This window comes from Mobula birostris, chromosome 7, assembly GCF_030028105.1.
Source record: "Mobula birostris isolate sMobBir1 chromosome 7, sMobBir1.hap1, whole genome shotgun sequence".
Lineage (NCBI taxonomy): Eukaryota > Metazoa > Chordata > Chondrichthyes > Myliobatiformes > Myliobatidae > Mobula > Mobula birostris.
The window spans coordinates 7976063-7998649 of NC_092376.1; the positions used below are offsets into that span (position 1 = coordinate 7976063).

At 40.7% G+C, this 22587-nt stretch overlaps 1 protein-coding gene across 2 annotated transcripts in view; it reads left to right on the forward strand.

The window, feature by feature from the left end:
• uvrag (UV radiation resistance associated gene) overlaps window positions 1-22587 on the forward strand; it is a 438674-nt gene that overhangs the window by 183673 nt on the left and 232414 nt on the right. For both annotated transcript variants that reach the window (XM_072262586.1, XM_072262587.1), the window contains exons 10-11: window positions 13213-13300; window positions 18108-18168. In XM_072262586.1, coding sequence (XP_072118687.1) covers window positions 13213-13300; window positions 18108-18168 — 149 coding nt within the window. The remainder of the gene's footprint in view (window positions 1-13212; window positions 13301-18107; window positions 18169-22587) is intronic.

Below are 22587 nucleotides of genomic sequence, written 5' to 3' on the forward strand. Positions count from 1 at the left end.
CCTCTTCAAAGAGTGATGTCTCAAAAAGGTGGCATCCATCATTCAGGATCCTCATCACCCAGGACATGCTCTCTTCTCATTGGTACCATCAGGTGGGAGGTACAGGAGTCTGAAGGCTCACACTCAGCGAGTCAGGAACAGTTTCTTCCCCTCTGCCATCCAATTTCTTACTTTTTAATTTCTTTTTGTGCACTACTTATTTAATATATATACTTCCTGTAATTTGTGTTTTTTAATCTTATGCATTGCATTGTGCTGCTGACACAAAAACAACAAATCTTACAACATTTGCTGGTGATATTAAACTGGATACTGATTCTGACATATACACTGTCAGTCAAAGCTACATTCCTCCAGACCAAAGTATATGTAACCACATATAACTCATACACAACACCTAGAGTAATATTACCACAAATAAACATTGAATAATGTGCATTTACATCACACAATCATAGTCATACTTTATTAATCCTGGGGGAAATTGGTTTTCATTACAGTTGCTCCATAAATAATAAATAGTAATAGAACCATAAATAGTTAAATAGTAATGTGTAAATTATGCCAGTAAATTATGAAATAAGTCCAGGTTATTAAATAAGTCACAGGTTAAAAGGTAAACAGTGTACCGCTACTGGTGACTCAAACGTGGTGAGACCTGGGTGGTAGCAGGGAGTTTGTTGGTGTTATGGCCTCTGATCTCTGAAGAGTACATGAAGTCATAAAATACTGCAGATACTGGAATGTGGAATAACAAACAGATGGTAGAGAAACTCGGTGGGTTGTGTGGCATCTGTGGGGTGGGGGGGTGAAAATGGGTAGTTAATGTTTCAGATCACCATCTGGACTGAAAGATTAATTTAAACTCATTTTCGCTGTATTGGTGCTTGACAAATTGTACTATGCAATGACAATAAAGATATTTCATTTCATTTCATTTATTTACTGAGATACAGCATGGAAGAGGCCCTTCTGGTTATTTGAGCTGTGCTGCCCAGCAATCTCCCAATTTAACCCCAGCCCAATCATGGGACAATTTACAATGACCAATTAGCCTATCAGTTGTTGGACTGTTGTACTCATTCCACCAAGATGCAACACAGAGCGTCGTAGGAAGTCATTCCTCCCTGTGGCCATCAAACTTTACAACTCCTCCCTTGGAGGGTCAGCCACCCTGAGCCAATAGGCCGGTCCTGGACTTATTTCCTGGCATAATTTATATATTACTATTTAACTACTTATAGTTTTATTACTATTTGTTATTTATGGTGCAACTGTAATGAAAACCAATTTCCCTCGGGATCAATAAAGTATGACTATGACTAACCCACACGGTCGTGGGGAGAAAGTGTAAACTCCTTACAGGCAGCAGCGGGACTTGAACCCAGGTCGCTTCTACTGTGAAGTGTTGTGCTCACCACTACACTACCATGCTGTGGAGTTAACCAGTTTAAAAAGGTAAACATTTGGAGGTGATAGGTGGAGGCAACAAAGGTCTATAGATGATGGTGTCTGATTCCATGCTTCACCCTATCAGATTCCATCATCTGCAGCCTTCTGTTGCCTCCACCTATCTCCTCCCACCCTCTTTTGCTGCCTTCTCTCTCTCCTCCATCTGCCCATCAACACCCTTCACCTGGATCCACTTATCACTTACCGGCTCTAGTTCCAGCCCTCCCCCTCACTTCTTTAATGGTTATCTCCTCTATCTTTCAGTCCAAAGGAAGCGTCTTCACCAAAAACATAGACACTCCATTTCTTTCCACAGATACTGCTGAATTTTTCCAGTATCTTGTTTGTTGCTGCTGTATTGATTAGTTATCTGAATAGATTGTCAAATTGCAAATGGATAGATAATAAACTTTCAATAATTTTAACAAAAGCCACTTCCTAAAGGCATGGTAGAATATAGAACAGAACAGTGCAGCACAGTATGGACCAATTGGCCTACAATGTTCTGACAATCTCTTAATGTACACTTAGGTTAATCTAACCTTTCCCTCCCACATATGTGTCTATCTCAGAGTCTCTTAATTGTCTGCTTTCGCTCTGTTTACAGGCCTCGCAGTTTGGGTCTAGCGAGGATCCCTGGAACCTGTGTTCAATGACTGCTTCTCTCGCCTGCAAAGTCTCTTAAATGTCTCTAATGTATCTGTTGTACCACCAACCCTGCCAGCTACTCTTTGTTAAAAGATAACCCTGCCTCTGACATACCCCCCACCCCTTTACTCCAATCATTGTATAATTATGATACCTCATTTAGAGGCAAAGACTCCCACAAAATTTAAGAAAATTCTAGCCAATGGACCTACGGGATTGTTATACGTAGGTGCTTGATGGTAGATGTGGACATGATGATGCATGGTTCTAAACTATCATGGACACCTACTGGCTTCAGTTTCTATGCAAATAATGAAAATCTGAGGCCTTTTGACATGTGTTCATGCTGACCATTACCCACCCAGTTTTACATTAATCCCATGCTCACACATAACACAATTGTTTATTATCACTGATGTATGTTGTGAAACTTGTTTTTATGGTAGCAGTACAGTATGAAAATAAAATAAATCATGCAAAGAGGAATACTGAGGGAGTGTTCATGGACTATTCAGAAATCTGATGGGAAGGGGGAAGAAGCTGTTTTTAAAATGTTGAGAGTGGTTCTTCAGTCTCCTGTACCACCACCTCAATAGTAGTAACAAGAAATTCTTCATGGGGGGAGTCATCAGGCTCCTGAATGAACGTGGATAAATTCACTCAGCTCTACACTGAGATGATTATTATTATTTATAGTTTGTTTTGCACATTAGTTGTTTGTTAGTCTTTTTAGTTTTTCATAAACCCTATTGTATTTCTTGTAAATTCCTGCAAGAAAATGAATTACAAGGTAGTGTATGGTTGTACTGTATATATGCACTTTGATAATAAATTGACTTTTACTTTGACACTGACATCAGCGGACATCAGGATTGAACCTGTGATGCAGGCACTGTGAGGCAGCAGCTCTACCATAGCCAACTAAGAAAGCAGAGGCTCTCTCCTTAAGACTATAAGACATAAGAGCAGAATTATGCCATTTGGCCCATCGAGGCTACTCCACCATTCCATCACGACTGATTTATGATCCCTCTCAGCCCATTCTCCTGCCTTATCCCATAACCTTTGACGACCTTGCTAATCAAGAAACTTATCAACCTCGCTAATCAAGAAACTTATCAACCTCCACTTCTGGTTACCTTGCTTCTGGGCAAATTCAGCATCTGTTTTTTGGTTTAAATTTCATTTCACTTAAACTCTGAGAAGCTAAGTACATTTAAGTATATTTAAGACCATGTTTATCTGGTCCAGCTGCACAATCTTCTGTGCCTCTCAGTGGGAAGAGTACTTTGTGATTTAGCTTGACATCCTTCTAAGTAAACATGTCCAGGCACTGCAAAAACTAAGGCTGAGCCTGAGTAATGGTGTTTATAAACACAGTCTTGTATATCTTTAATTTCAAAAGTTGTCTTCCCAATTCTGTTATTAATAGTAAGTCCACATCCTTTTGTAGTAAGCTGAAGTGCTAGACTCCCCCACTCATTCACCCACCAGTGTTAAAGTCTGAGTATTAGCCAAGAGGCAGAGCAAACCACTTCTGTTACTCACCGTTCATATATCTTGAGCATTTCATGCTACTCGCATCAAGAATTCTCCTCTGCCTTCCTTTACTAACCAGCTGCCATCTCACCAATGCCCAAAGGTCTAACTCCATTCAAATGGTTTTAGTTACAGCATCGTTATTACAGCTTGGGGCGTCGGAGTTCAGTTTTGACGCCATCTGTAAGACATAGTTATGTTCTTCCTTAGGGTGCTCTGGCTTCCACTGTCCAAAGCCATATTGGTTAGTAGGTTAATTAGTCATGTGATTAGGCTAGGGTTAAATAGGTGGGTTGCTATCCGGTGAGGCTTGTTGGGCTGTGTCTCTAAATAAACAAATAAATAAATAAATATGCTTATAACTGCATCTGTGTTACTCAAATCATATCCACATACTGGTGGATCATCAAACATGGGTATTTTGTTCATCTTAAAAGGCTAATGATAAAGATTTCTCCTATTTCTTATGTTCTTATTAGCTCTATTTTTCACATGTACATTGAAATGTATATTAAAATGGATTGTTTTGTGTCAACGGTCCACACAGTCCCAGGATGTGTTCGGGCATCGCACAAGTGTTGCCACGCTTCCAGTGCCAACATAGCATGTGCACAGTCTACGAACCCTAATCTGTATTTCTTTGGAATGTAGGAAGAAACTGGAGCATTCATAGGAAACTCATGGGATCCTAGGGAGAACATAACAAACTCCTTACAGGCAGTGGCAGAAATTAAATATGTGTCTCTGACAAAATAATCGTGTTATGATAACTTGCTCCGCTACTGTCCCTTCATTTGAAGAGTTTTACTCTGAACCCTCAGATGTGTTGGAGAAGTTGACTTCTGAAAATCATACTTTATAGAATGTTTTTTAAACCCTGTAATTTCTCCTTGAGGCTTTAGTCTGTTCTATTTAGTAATCTTATCAAGCTTACCTAGAGCTGTGTCATATGCTTTTCTTAGCAGTACATGGTTGTGCAGCACGGCCAGCCAGAGTTTGGCACTGATCCTCAAGGGGTACTAAGGCATCTTGCAAAGCTTGGTCAGAGATAGTTTTAAGAACATTTTCAAGGAAAGAGCAGTAATAGGGAAAGGAATTGAAGTGTGGGTCCAGGACTGTTGATAGGCTGCTTGTAGTTGATCCTTTCAGCCCAGGAATGACCAGGAAGCTGAATCAGTGCTGCGCTGATGAAAGGGGGAGGACTGTACAACTACAGGGCATTAAGCAGGTAAGGAATTGCAAAATCATCAGTGGCTGTGAAAAAGAGCAGTTTTTAAACACAAGAGATTCTTCAGATGCTGGAAATCTTGAGGAACACACACAAAATGCTAGAGGAACTCCGCGGGTCAGGCAGCATCTATGGAGGAGAGTAACAGTTGACATTTTGAACCTTCATCAGGACTTTCATAATGTCGCAATGTAGATAATATAGCCAAGAGCCGGTATCAAATCTAGGATTAGGTTAAGAAAGATTTAAAGATTAGCTTTATTTGTCACGTGTACATAGAAACATATAGTGTTGTTTGCGTCAATGACCAACACAGTCCAAAATGTGCCGGAGGCAGCCCATAGGTGTTGCCATACATCCATCACCAACATGGCACGTCCACAGCTCACTAACCTTAACTTGTACGTCTTTGGACTGTAGGAGGAAACTGGAGCACCCAGAGGACACCCATGCTTTCAAGGGGGGAAGGTACAGACTCAAGAATAGCGTCTATCCCACTGTTACCGGACTCTTGAACTGAGCTCTTGTATGATAAGATGGATTCTTGGCCTCACAATCTACCTTGTTATGATCTTGCACAGCACTTTGTTGAGATTTTACCCTTTATTCTGCATTATTATTGTCTTACCTTATTCTACATCAATGCACTGTGTAATTCTAACAATATGCAAGACAACCTTTTCACTGCATCTTAACGCATACTAGAATAATAAACCAATACGAATAGTGTTGCTCAAATTCTGTCAGACTTCTGTGAAATGTCACTAAAGATCACTCTGCAACTATTCTGAGTTCTTCTGTTTCTCCTCTCCACCATTATTCTGATACCTAACTGCATCTCTCTTTCCATGTTGATAGCCTTTCTTTCTTTTCTAGAACTGGCCAATTCTAATGGAAGGTCCCCTTTCACGTTAATTCAGTTATTCTCTCTTCACAGATGCAGCCTAATTTGCTCTGTGTTTTCAATGGCCTTTTATATCAGACCTACAACTTCTGCTGGATTTTATCTCCACAGTACTAGTCTGTTAGCATTTGTTTCTCTTTTTACTGCCCTTGTTTCCCTGATTCCCCTCCAGCGGATCAACTCTCTGGTATTGAAATTAGTTTATTATTGTCATGAGTACTGTTTTACAATGGGAAAACTTCTCTTGCATACTGTTCATACAAATCATATCATTACACAGTGCATTGAGCTAGAACAGGTAAAACAATAACATCAGATTTCTGAACAGTCCATGAACACTACCTCATTCTTTCTGATGTGTTGATCCAAGGCCTCCTCTTATGTCAAGATGAGGCCACCCTCAGGGTGGAGGAGCAACACCTTATATTCAGTCTGGGTACCCTCCAGACCTGATGGCATGAATATCGGTTGCTCCTTGCGGTGAACAAATCCACGCCCCCCACCCCCCCCCCCGCAACCAATCTCTATTTCCTACTCTGACCTTTCACTTTTTCTCACCTGCCTATTACTTCCCCCTGGATTCCCTCTGTTCCTTTCTTCTTTGGCCCACCACTCTCTGATCAGATTATTTCTTGACCTTGACCTTTCCCACCCACCTGGCTTCACCTATCACCTTCCATGTAGCCTCTTTTTCCTCCCCCACCCTTTTTTAAAAATCAGATTCCTTCCCCCCTCCTCCTTAGTCCCGAAGAAGGATCTCAGAACGAAACATCGACTGTTTACTCTTTTCCAAAGATATTACATGACCTGCTGAGTTCCTCCAGCATTTTGTGTATGTTGTTTTGGATTTCCAGCATCTGCAGAATTTCTCTTGTTTGTACCTCACCATTTTGCTCGTTGTTTGTTTGCATTACTTATTTGCTTTTGTTTCCTATTACAACTTGTATTTTTTATATTTTGCACTGCACTGCTGCAACAAAATAACAAATTTCATGACCTATGTCAGTGATAATAAACTTTTGATTCTAACAATGCAGGAAAAAAGTGTAACAGCTACAGTGGGAAAGGACAGTGCAGGTATATAATAAAGTGCAAGATCATAATGAGATATCATATCTTTTGGATATCACTGAAAACAATTCTATCACGTAGAGCTTATTGCCACCCTGTTACAGATCTTTGTTCTCTACAACTTGCTTCCACAATTTTATGATGAAAGGTCGTTGATTTAAAGAAGACCCAAGCTTTTCTCTTCACAGACGCTGCCCAGTTTACCCACAATTCCCAGCATTCTCTGCTTTCTTTTCCTAGCATCTGGAATTGTTTGAGTTCAATCCAGATGAGCATGCTGTGTGGTTTTGCACCCTGTGTGAATATCCGGAGATATTTTAGTTAAAACATTGATGCCACAATTGGTCATAAGTGCAGAACGTTTTGGCAATGCATCTAGAGATCAGAATGTACGATTGAGCAATGATTCAGCTGGTTTTTATAGCATTGATTACAAACTTATCTCCCTTGGAGTACAGGGAGATAAAGAACTATGCATGTTAAAAAAAAATTGGTAAAACTGAGCTAAAATCATTCCCAGAAAAGCTACGCTCTCACAGATGTGAGAGAAGTTTCTGCCCCTTCCCTTTCCAGTCCTGATGAACAGTCTTGACCCTGTATCGATAGTGGAGCTACTCTGTGATTGATTCCAGTTCTGTTTTGCTGAATTGTTTATACATATGATGTTTGTCTCACTGCACTCCAATGAAGGGAAGCTTGTAATCAGTGCTGTAAAAGGCAACTGAATTGTTGCGCAGGCATATATTCAGGGAGCAGGAACTTTATCTATAGTGAAGCTGAAATCTCTGCAGCACCCAGGGTGTTGGATGAACATGGATAAACAGGCCCTTCAGCCCACAATGTTGTGCTATCCTTTAACCTACTCCAAGAATAATCTAACCCTATCCTCCCATATAGCCCTCCAGTTTTCTTTCAGCCATTTACCATCTTCATTAAATATTCCTGAAATATTTGTCTCTACCACCACTCGTGACAGAGCGCACTTCGCACCCACAATTCTTGACGTGAAAACTAACCTCTAACTTCACTCCTATACTATGCCCCCTTGTATTAGACATTTCCATCCTGGGATATAGTTGCTGCTTGTCCACTCTATTTGGGTTCTTGTCAACTTGCACCCAACTATCAAGTCTTCCTCACTCCAAAGAGAAAAGCCCTAGCTCACTTAACCTTTCCTCATAAAACGTGCTCTGTCATCCAGGTAGCATCTTGATACATCTCCACAGCACTCTCTCCAAAGCTTCCACGTCTTTTCTATAATGAGGTAACCAGAATTGAACACAATTGTGGTCTGACTGGAGTTTTATAGAGCTGCAACATTACCTCATGATTCTCAAACTCAATCACCTGTCTAATGAAGGCCAACGCATCGTAAACCTTTTTAACAACCCTATCAACTTGCGCGGCAACTTTGAGGAATCTATGGACGTGAACCCCCATGGTCTCTGCAGAGAAACTTGCCGTTAACCTTGTACTCTGCCTCCAAGTTTGACTTTCCAAAGTAAACCACTTCACACTCCTCTGGTTTGAACTGCATCTGCCACTTCTCAGCCCAGCTCTGCATCCTGTCAGTATCCAGTTGAAACCTTCGACACTATCCACATAACGCTTCCTCATCCAAGTCATTCATAGCATCACTAAGAACAAGATTCCCAAAGCAGATAGTTGTGGAAGCACAGATCCCTGTGGAAGCACAGATCCCTGTGGAAGCAATCTTCCCAGAACAGATCCCTGCTGATGCACCGCAGTTTGAAAGGATTTTATATGTAACTTAATTATGCTGTTAGCCTTGCAAAGAGCACGAGCAATTTCTAGTTCCTGGGTGTCAATAGCTCTGAGGACCTAACCTGGACGCAACATACTGATGCAGCTATATAGAAGGCAAGGCAGCGGCTATATTTCATTAGGAGTTTCAGAAGATTTGATTTGTCAACTGAAACACTCAAACTTTTACAAGGGTACCCTGGAGAGCATTTTGACTGGCTGCATCAAGTTTGGTAAGGGGTTAGGGGAGGGCTATAGTACAAGATCAAAATAAGTTGCAAAAACCTGTAAAATTAATCAGCTCCATCATGGGTACTAGCCTCCGTAGTATCAAAGGCATCTTCAAGGAAGGTGGCGTCCATCATTAAAGATCCCCACCATACAGGACACCCCCTCTTCACACTGTTACTGTCGAGAAGGAGGTACAAAGGCCTGAAGACACACACTAAGTATTTCAGGGACAGCTTTTCCCCCTCTGGCATCCGAGTTCTAAATGTACATTGATGCTATGAGCACTACCTCACTACTATTTTATTTCTGTTTTTTTTGCACTACTTATTTTAACTTAACCATTTAATAGACACTTATATACTCAATGTAACTCTGTTTTTTTCTCTATATTTATTTATCATTCAATTTTCCTGTAGACATTTGAGGAAAGTAAGGAAATACAGTAGAATTTATGAAAAGCTGTACATAGATAAAGAATGAAAACCAACCAGTACGCAAAAGAAGACAAATTATGTAATTTATATCAAATGAGAATGAGTTGCAGTGACATTTGTTTGGTCATTGCACTTACCACTATGCATTATTGTGCTCAGTAAACTTCAGCATGAATATCTTGCTGCTTCTCAGCAGTTTTCTCACTGTCTGTCCTATGAATCCCATTTCCCCTTACTGCCCAGTCTTGAACCTTAATTGAGGATATGCTTTAAAGAGCATTGAGTAAGGTGCGGCATTATGTATTCTATTCTTGCCTGACATTTGCATAGCTAAAAACAACAGCATCTTGTTCTATGTATGTATTACCTTTGATACCCCCACATCACCACTGATTACAACAATAATGGAGCACAAAATTAATACTAGCTTGGGCACCATGGTCGCCATAGACTCGTTGGGCCAAAGGGCCTGTATCTATGCTGGATTGATCTGTGACTCTGATAATGTTCACTATAGCAGTGCAGTGAAATATAATAACTAATTTACATTCTCCAAGCTTACACTTATTCTATGTGATCAGTTTATTCTTTTCCCACTTACTCAGGTACAATGAAGAACTTGTTTTGTGTGCTACCCGTACAGATAATTCCAAATAGGTACACCGAGGTAGTTACTCAGCTTTGGTCCCCTCCCAATTTGGATCCATGTGCCTATCACCCATGCACATTCCACTGGGTCATACGCAGAACAGGCAGACAAAGTACATGGTCATGACCCTAGATACTTATACTTTATACTTTATTGTCACCAAACAATTGATTCTGCGCTTTCTGCTCCCTGGATTACAATTATTAAATATTAAAAATCTAAATTATAAATCATAAATAGAAAATAGAAAAATGGAAAGTAAGGTAGTGCAAAAAAAAACCAAGAGGCAGGTCCGGATATTTGGAGGGTACGGCCCAGATCTGGGTCAGGATCCGTTCAGCAGTCTTATCACAGTTGGGAAGAAGCTGTTCCCAAATCTGGCCATACGAGTCTTCAAGCTCCTGAGCCTTCCCCCAGAGGGAAGAGGGACAAAAAGTGTGTTGGCTGGGTGGGTCATGTCCTTGATTATCCTGGCAGCACTGCTCCGACAGCGTGCGGTGTAAAGTGAGTCCAAGGGCGGAAGGTTGGTTTGTGTGATGTGCTGCACCGTGTTCACGATCTTCTGCAGCTTCTTCCGGTCTTGGACAGGACAACTTCCATACCAGGTTGTGATGCACCCTAGAAGAATGCTTTCTACGGTGCATCTATAAAAATTAGTGAGGGTTTTAGGGGATAGGCCAAATTTCTTTAGTTTTCTCAGGAAGTAAAGGTGCTGGTGGGCCTTCTTGGCAATGGACTGTGCTTGGTTGGACCAAGTCAGATCATTTGTGATATTGACCTCGAGGAACTTAAAGCTTTTGACCTGTTTCACTTGCGCACCACCGATGTAAATTGGGTTTTGCGGTCCGCTACTCCTTCTGAAGTCAACAACCAATTCCTTTGTCTTGCTGACATTGAGGGATAGGTTATTGTCTTCGCACCATGCTACCAGGTTCTTAATTTCTTCTCTGTACTCAAACTCATCATTACTCATCAGATTGTGAGGTCAAGAGTCCATCTTACTGTATTAGGGAACCACTTAGTACTTTTAGAATAGTGGGATAGAAGTTGACCTTGAGCCTGATGTTATGTGCTTTCAAAGTTCAATGTAAATTTATTATCAAAGTACATATACAGTTGCAAGAAAAAGTTTGTGAACCCTTTGCGGTTACCTGGTTTTGTGCATTAATTACTCATAAAATGTGGCTTTATCTTTTCTAAGTCACAAAAACAATCTGCCTAAACTTATAACATATAAACAATTGTACTTTTTATGTCTTCATTGAACACATTGTTTAATCATTCACAGTCCAGGCTGGAAAAAGTATGTGAATCCTTGTATTTAGTAACTGGTAGAACCTCCTTTAGCAGCAATAAGCTTCATCAGCCAGCCTGTAGCTGCTGATCAGACTTGCACAAGGTTGAGGAGGAATTTTAGACCATTACGAAACAAAGCTGTTTCAGTTCATCAATATTTCTGGGATAGCTTGCATGAACAGCCCTCTTTAGGTAATGCCAGAGCATCTCAGTTGGGTTAAGGTCTGGACTCTGATGCCAATACACAAATTTTTCTTCTTTTTAAACCTTTCTGTGGTTGATTTACTCTTGTTATTTGGATTATTGTCTTGCTGCATCATCCAACTTCTATTAAGCTTCAGGTGACAGACCTCTACCCTGACATTCTCCTATAAAATGTCTTGATACAATTTTGAATTCATTGTTCCCTCAACAAATGCAAGCAGTCCAGACCCTGAGGCAGCAAAGCAGCCCAAACTATGATGTTCGTTCTTCCATCTTCACAGTTGGGATGAGACTTTAGTGTTGGTGAGCAGTGCCCTATTTCCTCCAGACATATCAGTGTGCATTCTGCCAAGAAGTTCAACTTTTGTCTCATTTGTCCATAGAACATTGTCCCAAAAGCATTGTGGAACATCCAGGTGGTCTTCTGCAAACTGAGGTGTGCAGCACTTTTTTTTGGGAGAGCTTTGGCTTCCTCCATGGTGTCCTTCCATGAACATCTTTGTTCAGTGTTTTTCTTATAGTAGACACATGAACAGAGACTTTAGCAAGTTCTAGAGATTTCTGCAAGTCTTTTGCTGTTATCTTTGGGTTCTTTTTCACTTCCTTCAGCATTCATTGATTGGAACACCTGACTCCAAATAGCTTTTGTAGAAGGCATTACCCCAGAGGTTCACATACGTTTTTGAACCGAGACTGTGATTATTCAAATGGTGTAATGACGAGAAGAAGTACAATTGTCTGTGTGTTATTAGTTTGAGCAAATTGTGTTTGTCTATTATTGTGACTTAGATGAAGATCAGACTACATTTCATGAGTAATTAATGCAGAAAACCATGTAATTGCAAAGGGTTCACAGACGTTTTCAGTTTGTCACCATGTACAACCCTGAGATTCATTTTCTTGTGTGTTCTGGAGAAGTTACTACCCCTGAACCATCAGGCACTTGAACCAAAGGGGACAACTTCACTTGCCCCATCACTAAAATGTTTGCACAACCAGTAGACTCCTCATCTCATGTTCTCAATATTTATTGCTTGCTTGTTTATTAATTATTTTTGTATTTACACAGTTTATTGTCTTCTGCTCTCTGGTTGAATGCCAAGTTGGGAGGTCTTTCATTGATTCTGTTAATGTTATTTTTCTATAGGTTTATTGAGTATCCAATAAAAAAATGAATCTTGGAGTTGTATATGGTGACATATATGTACTTTGATAATAAATTTACTTTGCACTTAATTACAAGAAGCACAGTAGAATTAATGAGAGACCGCACCCAACAGGACAAACAACCAATGTGCAAAGGACAACAAACTATGCAAATACAAAAATAAAAATAAAGAGAGACAAATTGATAATAATAAATAAGCAATAAATATTGAGAACATGAGATGAAGAGTTATGGAAGGTGAGTCCATAGGGTGTGGGAATAGTCTGATGGGGCCGTGTGAAGTTGAATTCAGGATTCTGTATCTTCTGCTCCTTGGGGTGAGGGGAAAAGAGAATGTCTGAAGTAGGTGGGGTCTTTAGTTATATTGGCTCTTTATCCAAGACATCAAAGTGTGATGAGCCATAGAGGGGTGCTGCTTTATTTGATGTGCTGAGCTGTGTCCACAACTCTGCAGTTTCTTGCGATTATGGACAGAGCAGTTGCCGTACCAAACCATGATGCATCTCGCTAAGATATTTTCTGTAGTGCATCTATAAAAGTAGTCTGAGAAAGTTTTGTCAATTCATTTATTGTTTGCAAGCTATGTGCTAATAATTGGTTTGTTGATACTGCTTTATTTAACAGAGAGATGTTCCTGAAGACCAATGCTCAGCTCAACATCCGTCGTCGGCAACTGCTGTCGGAACTATCTTATATCTACCCTGTTGAAGTGGTAAGATTCCTGAGCATTTACTACTCAATATTCATAAGGGCCAGATTCCCAATTTTGGAATTATTTTTCTCCCTTTAAGATTTGATGTATCTTTCTCACCTGGAGGTTTGGTATGCTTCATAAAGGACACAAATGCCTGCAGAGAGTATGTCTGCAATTCCTTTCCATGATCAGATGGCTTTCATGCATACCGATTGTTGAGAAATTTTACATATCAAATTCATAGCATTCTTCTTCCTTATTTTAACTTTTACTTCTTTAAATAGACATCTTGTATTATGTCCTCTGATAATTAGCCATTTCCACCCTGTCTATCCACTGGATCTATGCCTCTCTGGGCCTATGCCTCTTATCATCTTCTACATCCCTATCAAGTCCTTCACTCCGAAGAGAAAAACCCTAACTGATTCAACCTTTTCTCATAGGGCATCCCCTCAAATGCAGGCAACATCCTGGTAAAACTCCCCTGCACCCTCTCGAACTCTTCTATGTCCTTATTATGATGAGGTGACCCCAACAGGATGAACACGACCACACACACGCGCGCGTGCAAGCTCTCTCTCTCGCCTGCTCTCGCCCTCTCTCTCGCCCGTGCCCTCGCTCTCTCACTCACTCTCTCTCTCACTCTCTCTCACTCTCTCACTCTCTCTCTCACATGTAAGAAATAGGAGTAAGACACAAGACATAGGAGCAGAATTAGGCCAATTAGCCCATCAAATCAGCTCCACCATTCCATCATGGCTAATTTATTATCCCTCTAAACCCCATTCTCCTGTCTTCTTCCTGTAATCTTTGATGTCCTTAACTGTTAAAGAACCTAACAGTCGTTGCTTTAAATATACCCAATGACTTGGCCTCTGTGGCCTTCTGTGACAATGAATTCTGCAAATTCACCACCCTCTGACTATCAGAGGCTCCTCATACATTAACCCTTTCATTTCCAGGATCATTTTTATGAACCTACTCTGGACCTGTGGGTAATAGGTCCTGTGCTCTGGAAGCTGCTCCTCTTGTACTGCTTCACAACCTTTGGATTAGGTCACACAATACATTTTAGATGTCGTCATGATTGGCTGCCAGCCTGATCATATTGAGCCTTATTGTGCTCTTTTGAAGACCTTTCTCTTTGATGTTGGTTGAGGAATAAATTTCAGCTGTGAGAGCTCCCTTATAGAAATGGAGATGCCTGGTAGTTGCAATTTATTGTAGAAGTATAAAGTGATACATCTTGGGAGGAGCCATGAGAGGCATGAAATTATATGACACTCTTTCAAGAAGGAACTGAGCCTTCAGGGTTACAGTCCTGAAATCTTTGAATGAGGCTATAGATATGGTTTAAAAAATATATTTGGGATTTTTTGGCATGAAGTACAAAAGCAATTAAGTTCTGCTAAATCTTATATAATTATAAGTTATTGTCTGAATCTCATTTAGAATGATGTTCTACACAGGATAATCATCAACATCATAGATGCATTAAGATAGTAATGCTGATGCTGTGTGGCTGGTCTAGAGATTAAACTTTCCTCTGTTACTTTCAAATCCCTTACTCACTCTTCCTTCAGTTAGTCCTGACGAAGGGTCTCGGCCTAAAACGTCGAATGCACCTCTTCCTAGAGATGCTGCCTGGCCTGCTGCGTTCACCAGCAACTTTGATGTGTGTTGCTTGAATTTCCAGCATCTGCAGAATTCCTGTTGTCTCTGTTATTTGTGGTTGCTTCCACGTGAAGAGATAGGAGGGGGATCTTATTGAAACTGGAGAGGGTTGAAAGCAGATTCAGAAAAATGATTCCAAAATTGAATGGCCTGTCATATGAAGAGGGCTTGATGGCTCTGGGCTTGTACTTACTGGAATTTAGAAGAATGAGGGAATGACCTCATTGAAACCTATCGAATGGTAGAAAGTCTTGATAGAGTAGATGTGGAGAGAATGTTTTCTGTGGTGGGAGAGTCTAAGACCAGAGGACACAGCCTCAGAATAGAGGGGTGTCCTTTTAAAAGAGAGATGAGGAGAATTTCTTTAGCCAGAGGGTGGTGGATCTGTAGAATTCTTTGCCACAGGCCAAGTCATTGCGTACATTTAAGTCAGAGGTTGATAGATTCTTGATTGGTCAGGGCATGAAGTGATATGGGAAGAAGGCAGGAGATTGGGGCTGAGAGGAAAATTGGATCGGCCATGTCGAAATGGCGGAGCAGACTCAGTGGACCAAATGACCTAATTGTGTTCCTATATCTTATAGTCTTATGGTCTTAATAATGAAAGGTTTTGATTGAGTGGACATGGATAGAATGTTTCTAATAGTGGGAGAGTCTAGGACCAGAGGGCTTAGACTCAGAATAGAAGGATGTCTCATTAGAATGGAAAGGAGGTGACAGTTTTTTAGCCAGAGAGTGGTAAATCTGTGGAATTCCTTGCTGCAGACAGTTGTGACCAAATCATTGGGTTCATTTAAAGTAGAGGTTGATAGGTTCTTGATAAAGGATATCAAAGGTTATGGGGAGAAGGCAGGAGAATGGGGTTGGGAGGAAAATCAAATCTGTACCTTGATTTGTACTTCAAGAAAATTAGCCTTTTCTTGTTCAAAGCCACCTTTTATGTTTATATCTTCTGGTGACATTAATTATGCCCCAAAATCAATGTATTTTTCAAGTGTGAAGAAATTCACTTTGGAAGATTGAACAAAGGCAGAAAACAGGGTTATGGCAGGGTCCTTTACAATGTGGAGGAATGGAGGGATTTTAGAGATGTTTGTAGGAAAATATAGGGAGAATGTCAGAGAAAGGTTTTTTTTTACAGAGGGTGGTAGGTGCATGGAATACCCTGCTAGGGTCAGTGGTACAGGCAGATATGTTAGGGACATTTAAGAGGCTTGGATGGATGATAGAAAAATGGAGGGCTATATGGGAGGGAAGGTTAAGATTGACCTGGAGTAAGCTAAAGGTTTGGTGACATGTCATGGGCTGATGGGCCTGTACTGTGCTGTACTGTTTTATGATCTGTGTTCTTTCTGAAGATCTAAAACCATACCCAAGCAGGGCCGTCTTCTCTGTCCTGTAGTTTGATTGGCCCTGTGGCTTCCACTTTGACCACACGACTTCAAGGGATGAGGTTTTTAGAGCTTCTGTAGCTCAGGGTTTTTATGAGATGAGGTCGCTAACCTCATGTGCAACCCTCCTGCTTTTGCAGCCGGGCTTAGGACCATCTATGGCGGAGTTAAGTGGGGCCTTATCAAGCTCTATTTCTTGACTGTCCTGTCTTATTCATTGTAACTAGTGGCTTCTCTCTTCCCTGGCCACATGGTATTGCGATAAAGTTGTCAATCATTGACATTATGTATCCCTCCATCTTTTGGTCATTCATCCGTATCTATCTTCTTCCTAATCTTTACACTTATTATTCCACTTTGTCATTCTGGTGACCATCCAAACTTCCAATTCGTCTGCGCTTTTATGATGGAGCCTCGGGAGTCTGCAGATGCTGGAATCTGGAGCAACGAACAATCTGCTGGAGGAAAGCTGCAAAGAAAATGTCCTGATGCAGGGTTTCAGCCTGAGATGTTGACAGTTCCTTTCCTCTCAGAGAGGCACTGAGTCCATCCAGCCGATTTTGTGGCTGTGGTGTTGTGATGTTTGAAGCAAATGGAAGTTTTTCAGGATGTCATCATTTAATTTGAAAGTAAGAATAAATAGAGGCACAAGACTGCAGATCAGGCCACTGCAGTACTTGTATTAGCTCAGGAAAAAGAAATGGGCAGGAACATGATTGCGGACACTACCGCCATACAAAATGCCTTTCCTTCTGGAAAGTGCGATAGGGCGATTCAGATGAAAACCTCACGCCATCTTAAAAAGTTTCTTCCCCCAGGTACTTTATCTGATCCACCATTCTAGTTAGATCCCCTTTACTGTCCTTTACCTCCGTCACTGCACTGCAAACACTTAGAACCACTTTTTATAATGCTGTTACATTGCTGGTATTTATGCACATTTTACTCTATAATCTGTACTTGGATTTCTAAATATATTTTATTTAATTCTTTATTCTTTATAATTGTTGAATGTTATTTTCTGTATTGTGTCGCACCCTGAATAACATATCACGGCAAGTTCCTAATACATGTAAACGTACACCCAGTGGCCACTTTATTAAATACAGGATTGCAAAGCAGTGTGTTTTTTTGTTGCTGCGGCCCAAACACTTTGAGGTTCAACATGTTATGTATTCAGAGATGCTCTTCAACACACCACTATTGTAATGCATGGTATTTGAGTTACTGCTGCCCTCCTGTCAGCTTGAACTAGTCTGGTCATTCTCCTCTGACCTCTCTTAACAACAAGATGTTTTTGCCCCACAGAACTACCACTCACTGGATTTTTTTTGTTTTTCTCACCATTCTCTGTAAACTCCAGAACTTCTGTGTAAAAAATCGCAAGAGATCAGTTTCTGAGATACTCAAACCACCGAATCTGGCACCAGCAATCATTCCACGGTCAAAGTTAGATAGATCAGATTTCTTTCCCATTCTGATGTTTGATCTGAGCAACTGAACCTCTTGACCATGTGTGCATGCTTTTATGCATTGAGTTGCTGCCACATGATTGATTGATTAGATATTTGCATTAATGAGCTGATGTACAGCTGTACCTAATAAAGTGACAGCTTTTTGATCCTTGATCCCTTATGTTGAATGCTAGTGGCTGACTACTGTTTGAAGCATAGATCTTTAGGTTTGTGTTTCTGGTATTATGAATAACTTGGTTTAAAAAATGTCAGACTGTAACTTTCCTCAAATTTTCCCTTGTGCAGAATGATCAGAAGGATTACTTCATGTGTGGAGTAAAGCTACCCAATTCAGAAGACTTCCAAGGTACCCAGCCTCTGTGATCTGTTATTAAATGACTAGTTGCTCTTTTTGTCCTTATATGATTAGCCTACAAATAGACCTGTTTGCATTAAACATCCTGTCATTTCTGATAACTCAGCTCCTCAGGTTCTGGCAATGTTCTTGTAAATTTTCTCTGCACCCTTTCAATCTTACCGATGTTTTTCCTGTGGGTAGGTGACCAAAACTGCACACAATACTCCATATTCAAATTAGGCTTCACCATCATCCTCGGTCCTGCCAAAGGGTCTCGGCCCAAAACATCGACTGTACACTTTTCCATGGATGCTGCCTGTCCTGCTGAGCCCCTCCAGCGTTTTGTGTGTGTTACTTGGATTTCCAACATCTGCAGATATTTTCTTGTTTGTCACCAACATCTTACATAACTTCAATATAATATCCCAACTCCTGTACTTAAATCTTGAGTGAAGCAATGATGCTTTTATTTTCCCATTCAGATGTCCCTTTCCTTGCTTTGTACAGCTGTGTGTCACACTGCAACTGTATTATCCTAGCTACTCTGCTGATATTTACTCAGGATTAGCTTTCCAGCTGAAGGAATGTTCTTCTTTTATCCTGTGCATAAGAAACAAGCTTTCTATTTCTATTTATTGTAATGGCAAATATGATGTTCTTGTCAGTTTTGTAAATAGGATAAGCAAAGAACATGATAGCACAGTACAGGCCCTTTGGCCCATGATGTTGTTCTGGCCATTTAGCCTACTCTAGGAGCAATCTAACTCTTCCCTCCTACATAGCCCTTTATTTTTCTTTAATCCATGAGCGTATATAAGACTTCCTTAAATGTTCCTAATGTATCTGCCTCTACCACCATCCCTGGCAGAGCATTTCAGGTACCCACCACTCTTTTTTTTTTTTTTTTGAAAGAGTACCTCCAACTTACCTCCTATACTTTCCACTGATCATCTTAAAATCATGCCTTCTCTTATTAGTTATTTGTGCCTTGGGAAAACCTCTGGCTGTCCACTCACCTCTCATCCTCCTTCACTCAAAGGAGTAAAGCCCCAGCTTGCTCAACCTAACCTGCTAAGACATGTTCTGTAGTCCAGGCAGCGTCCTGGTAAATCTCCTTTGCATTCCTTGAACATGGTTATCCGAATTTGGTCTAACCAGGATTTGATAGAGCTGCAACATTAACTTGCAGCTCTTGAACTCAATCCCCCGACTAATGAAAGCCAACATACCACCCTATCAACTTGCACAGCAACTTTGAGGGATAGATGGACGTGGATCCAAAGATTCCTCTGTTCCTCCATACTGCTAAGAATCCTGTTATTAACCATGCATTCTGCCTTCAAATTTGACGTTCCAAGGTAAATCGCTTCACACTTCTTTGGGTTGAGCTCTGTCTTCCACTTCTCAGCCAAACTCTGTATCCTGTTAAGGTTTTGTACTAGGGAACGGTCCAAAAGTCTTATAATGATGATAGAAGCTGCCTTGAGCCTAGTCGTACAAGCTTTCAAGATTTTGTATCTTCTGACTGATGAGAGAAGAGAGTAGAGAAGATAGACCTTGTTCTTTTGACAGAACATCAGCTGCAAACCTTGAAAAAAGTAATGTTGAATAAGCAGGACCAATAACTAAATCAAAAGCTCTGACGAAAGAACCCAGCTGATGGAAAAGTTCAAACATATGGCATCTACAAAATCTGCAAGGAGGAAAAGGTAGTTCATGGAAGTGAGTACAGGGTAGTTCAGGAGCTAGTTAAATAGATTAGAGACAGCAAGACACAGCATTGACACAGTGCATATTGTAATACAAGTCCTACTGTAATCGGAGTACTTCCAAAACCAAAAGTGGAAACAGAAACCTCTTGGAGATTCATTTTCTTGCGGGCAGTCACAGTAAATGCAAAGAAACACAATAGAATCAATGGAAAAACTTGTCACAACAAAGATGAACAAACAGCCCATGTGAAAAAAAAACTACAAATTGTGCAAACAAAATAATATACATAAGTAATAAATAAAGTTGAAAATTTGAGTTGTAGAGTCTTTGAAAGTGAGTCCATAGTTTGTGGAATCAGTTCATAGTTGAGTAGATTGAAGTTATCCATGCTGGTTCAGGAGTCTGATGGTTGAGGGGTAATAACTGTTCTTGAACCTGGTGGTATGGGACCCAAGGCTCTCTAACCTCCTTCCCGATGGCAGCAATGAGAAGAGAGCATGGCCTGGATGGTGGGTGTCCTTGATGGATGCTGCTTTCCTGCGACGGCGTTCCTTGTAAATGTGCTCAGTGGTGGGGAGGGCTTTACCTGTGATGGACTGACCTGTATTCTCTAGCTTCTGTAGGCTTTTCCATTCATGGCCATTGGTGTTTCCATACCTGACCATTATAAAACCAGTCAGTTCAATCTCCACTGTGCATCCATCGAAGTTTGTCAGAGTTTTAGATGACATGTTGAATCTTCGCAAGATTCTAAGAAAACAGGTTACATCCATGCATGGTGGATGTCCTTGGCATAAGTCAGGAGATGGATACAAGAAAATTTCCAAGTCACTAAATATCCCTTGGAGTACAGTTAAGTCAGTCTTCAAGAAATGAAAAGAATATGGCACAACTGTAAATCTGTCTAGAGCAGGCTGTCCTCAAAAACTGAGTGACTGTGCATGTATGGGACTAGTAATGGAGGCCACCAAGAGACCTATGACAACTCTGGAGGGTTACAAGCTTCAGTGGCTGAGATGGGAGAGTTTGCATATACAACTGTTGCCTGGGTGCTCACCAGTCATGGCCTTATGGGAGAGTGGCAAAGAGAAAGCCACTGTTGAAAAAACTCACATGAAATCTCAGCTAGAGTTTGCCAGAAGGCATGTGGGAGACTCTGAAGTCAGCTGGAAGAGGGCTCTACGGTCTGATGAAACCAAAGTTGACCTGTTTGGCTTTCAGACTGAATGCTATGTTTGGCGCAATCCAAATGCCACGCATCATCAAAAACGCACCATTCCTATCTTGAAGCATGGTAGTGGCTGCATCATGTTGCGGGGATAATTCACTGCAGCAGACCCTGGAAGGCTTGTGAAGGTAGAGGGTAAAATTAATGCAGCAAAATACAGGGAAATCTTGAAGGAAAACCTGATGCAGTGTGCAAGAGAACTGTGACTTGCGAAAAGATTTGTTTCCTGGTGAGACAATGACCCCAAGCATAAGGCCAAAGGTACACAGGAATGGCTTAAAAACAACAAATTTAATGTCCTGGAGTGGCCAAGTCAGAGTCCAGTCCTCAATCCAATTGAGAATTTGTGGCTGGACTTGAAAGGGGCTGTTCACTGTGGATCCCCATGCAATCTGACAGAGCTTGAGCAGTTTTGTATAGGAGAATGGGGAAAAATTGCAGTGTGCAGATGTGCAAAGCTGCTAGAGACCTATCCATACAGACTCAAGGCTGTAATTGCTGCCAAAAGTGCATCCACTAAATACTGGCTTGAAGGGAGTGAAAACTTATGCAATCAATAAGTTAGTGTTTTATATTGTAATTAATTTAGATCACTTTGTGGAGATCTGTTTTCACTTTGACATGAAAGAGTTTTTCTGTTGATTAATGTCAAAAAAGCCAAATTAAATCCTATGTGATTCAATGTTGTAAAACAATAAAACATAAAAACTTCTGGGGGGATGAATACTTTTTATAAGCACTGTATACAGTATTGTGCAAAAGTCTTTGGCACATACCTTTAGTGTGCATAAGATTTTTCACAGTACTGTGGTAATTTTATGTATTGCACTGTATTGCTGCCGCAAAAAAAAACAAATTTCATGATATATGTAAGTGATGATAAACCTGATTCTGATATGAGTCTGTATGTGGACTGAGAGTGGGAAGGGGGCAGGGAGAGGGGAATCATGGTCGGAAAAAGGGGAAGGGATAGGGGAGGGAATGGGAAGCACCAGAGAGATATTCTGTAATGTTCAATAAATCAATTATTTGGAGTCAAATGACTTTGCTTTGTGTACTATACATTTAAAAGCCCCAAGAAACAAAAATTACAGATGCAATACATCTGAAATTAAAATGCAAAATTCTGGAAATACTTGGGAAGCACCTGTGAATGAATGATCATAAAAATCCAAATGGTGTGCCGAAGCCTTTCAGAGATTTGTTATTTGGTTGATTTGGCCTAATCTCACCTCAAGCCGTGATTGGCATTATTTTCTCAGGGCAGTGTGGAACATGCTATTTAAAAGTTGTTTACCCTTATCCCAAGAACAAAAAGACTGGGGCAGAATGTTTGTACCACATTCTCTCTTGCAGCCCCCATTCAGTACTTCATTTTTTCTTTTCTTTCTTGCTAAAGTAAACAGTGGTGTGGTTAGCACAACACTACTACAGCTCGTGTCGTTGGAGTTTGGAGTTCATTTCCAGCACCATCCGTTCGGTTATTC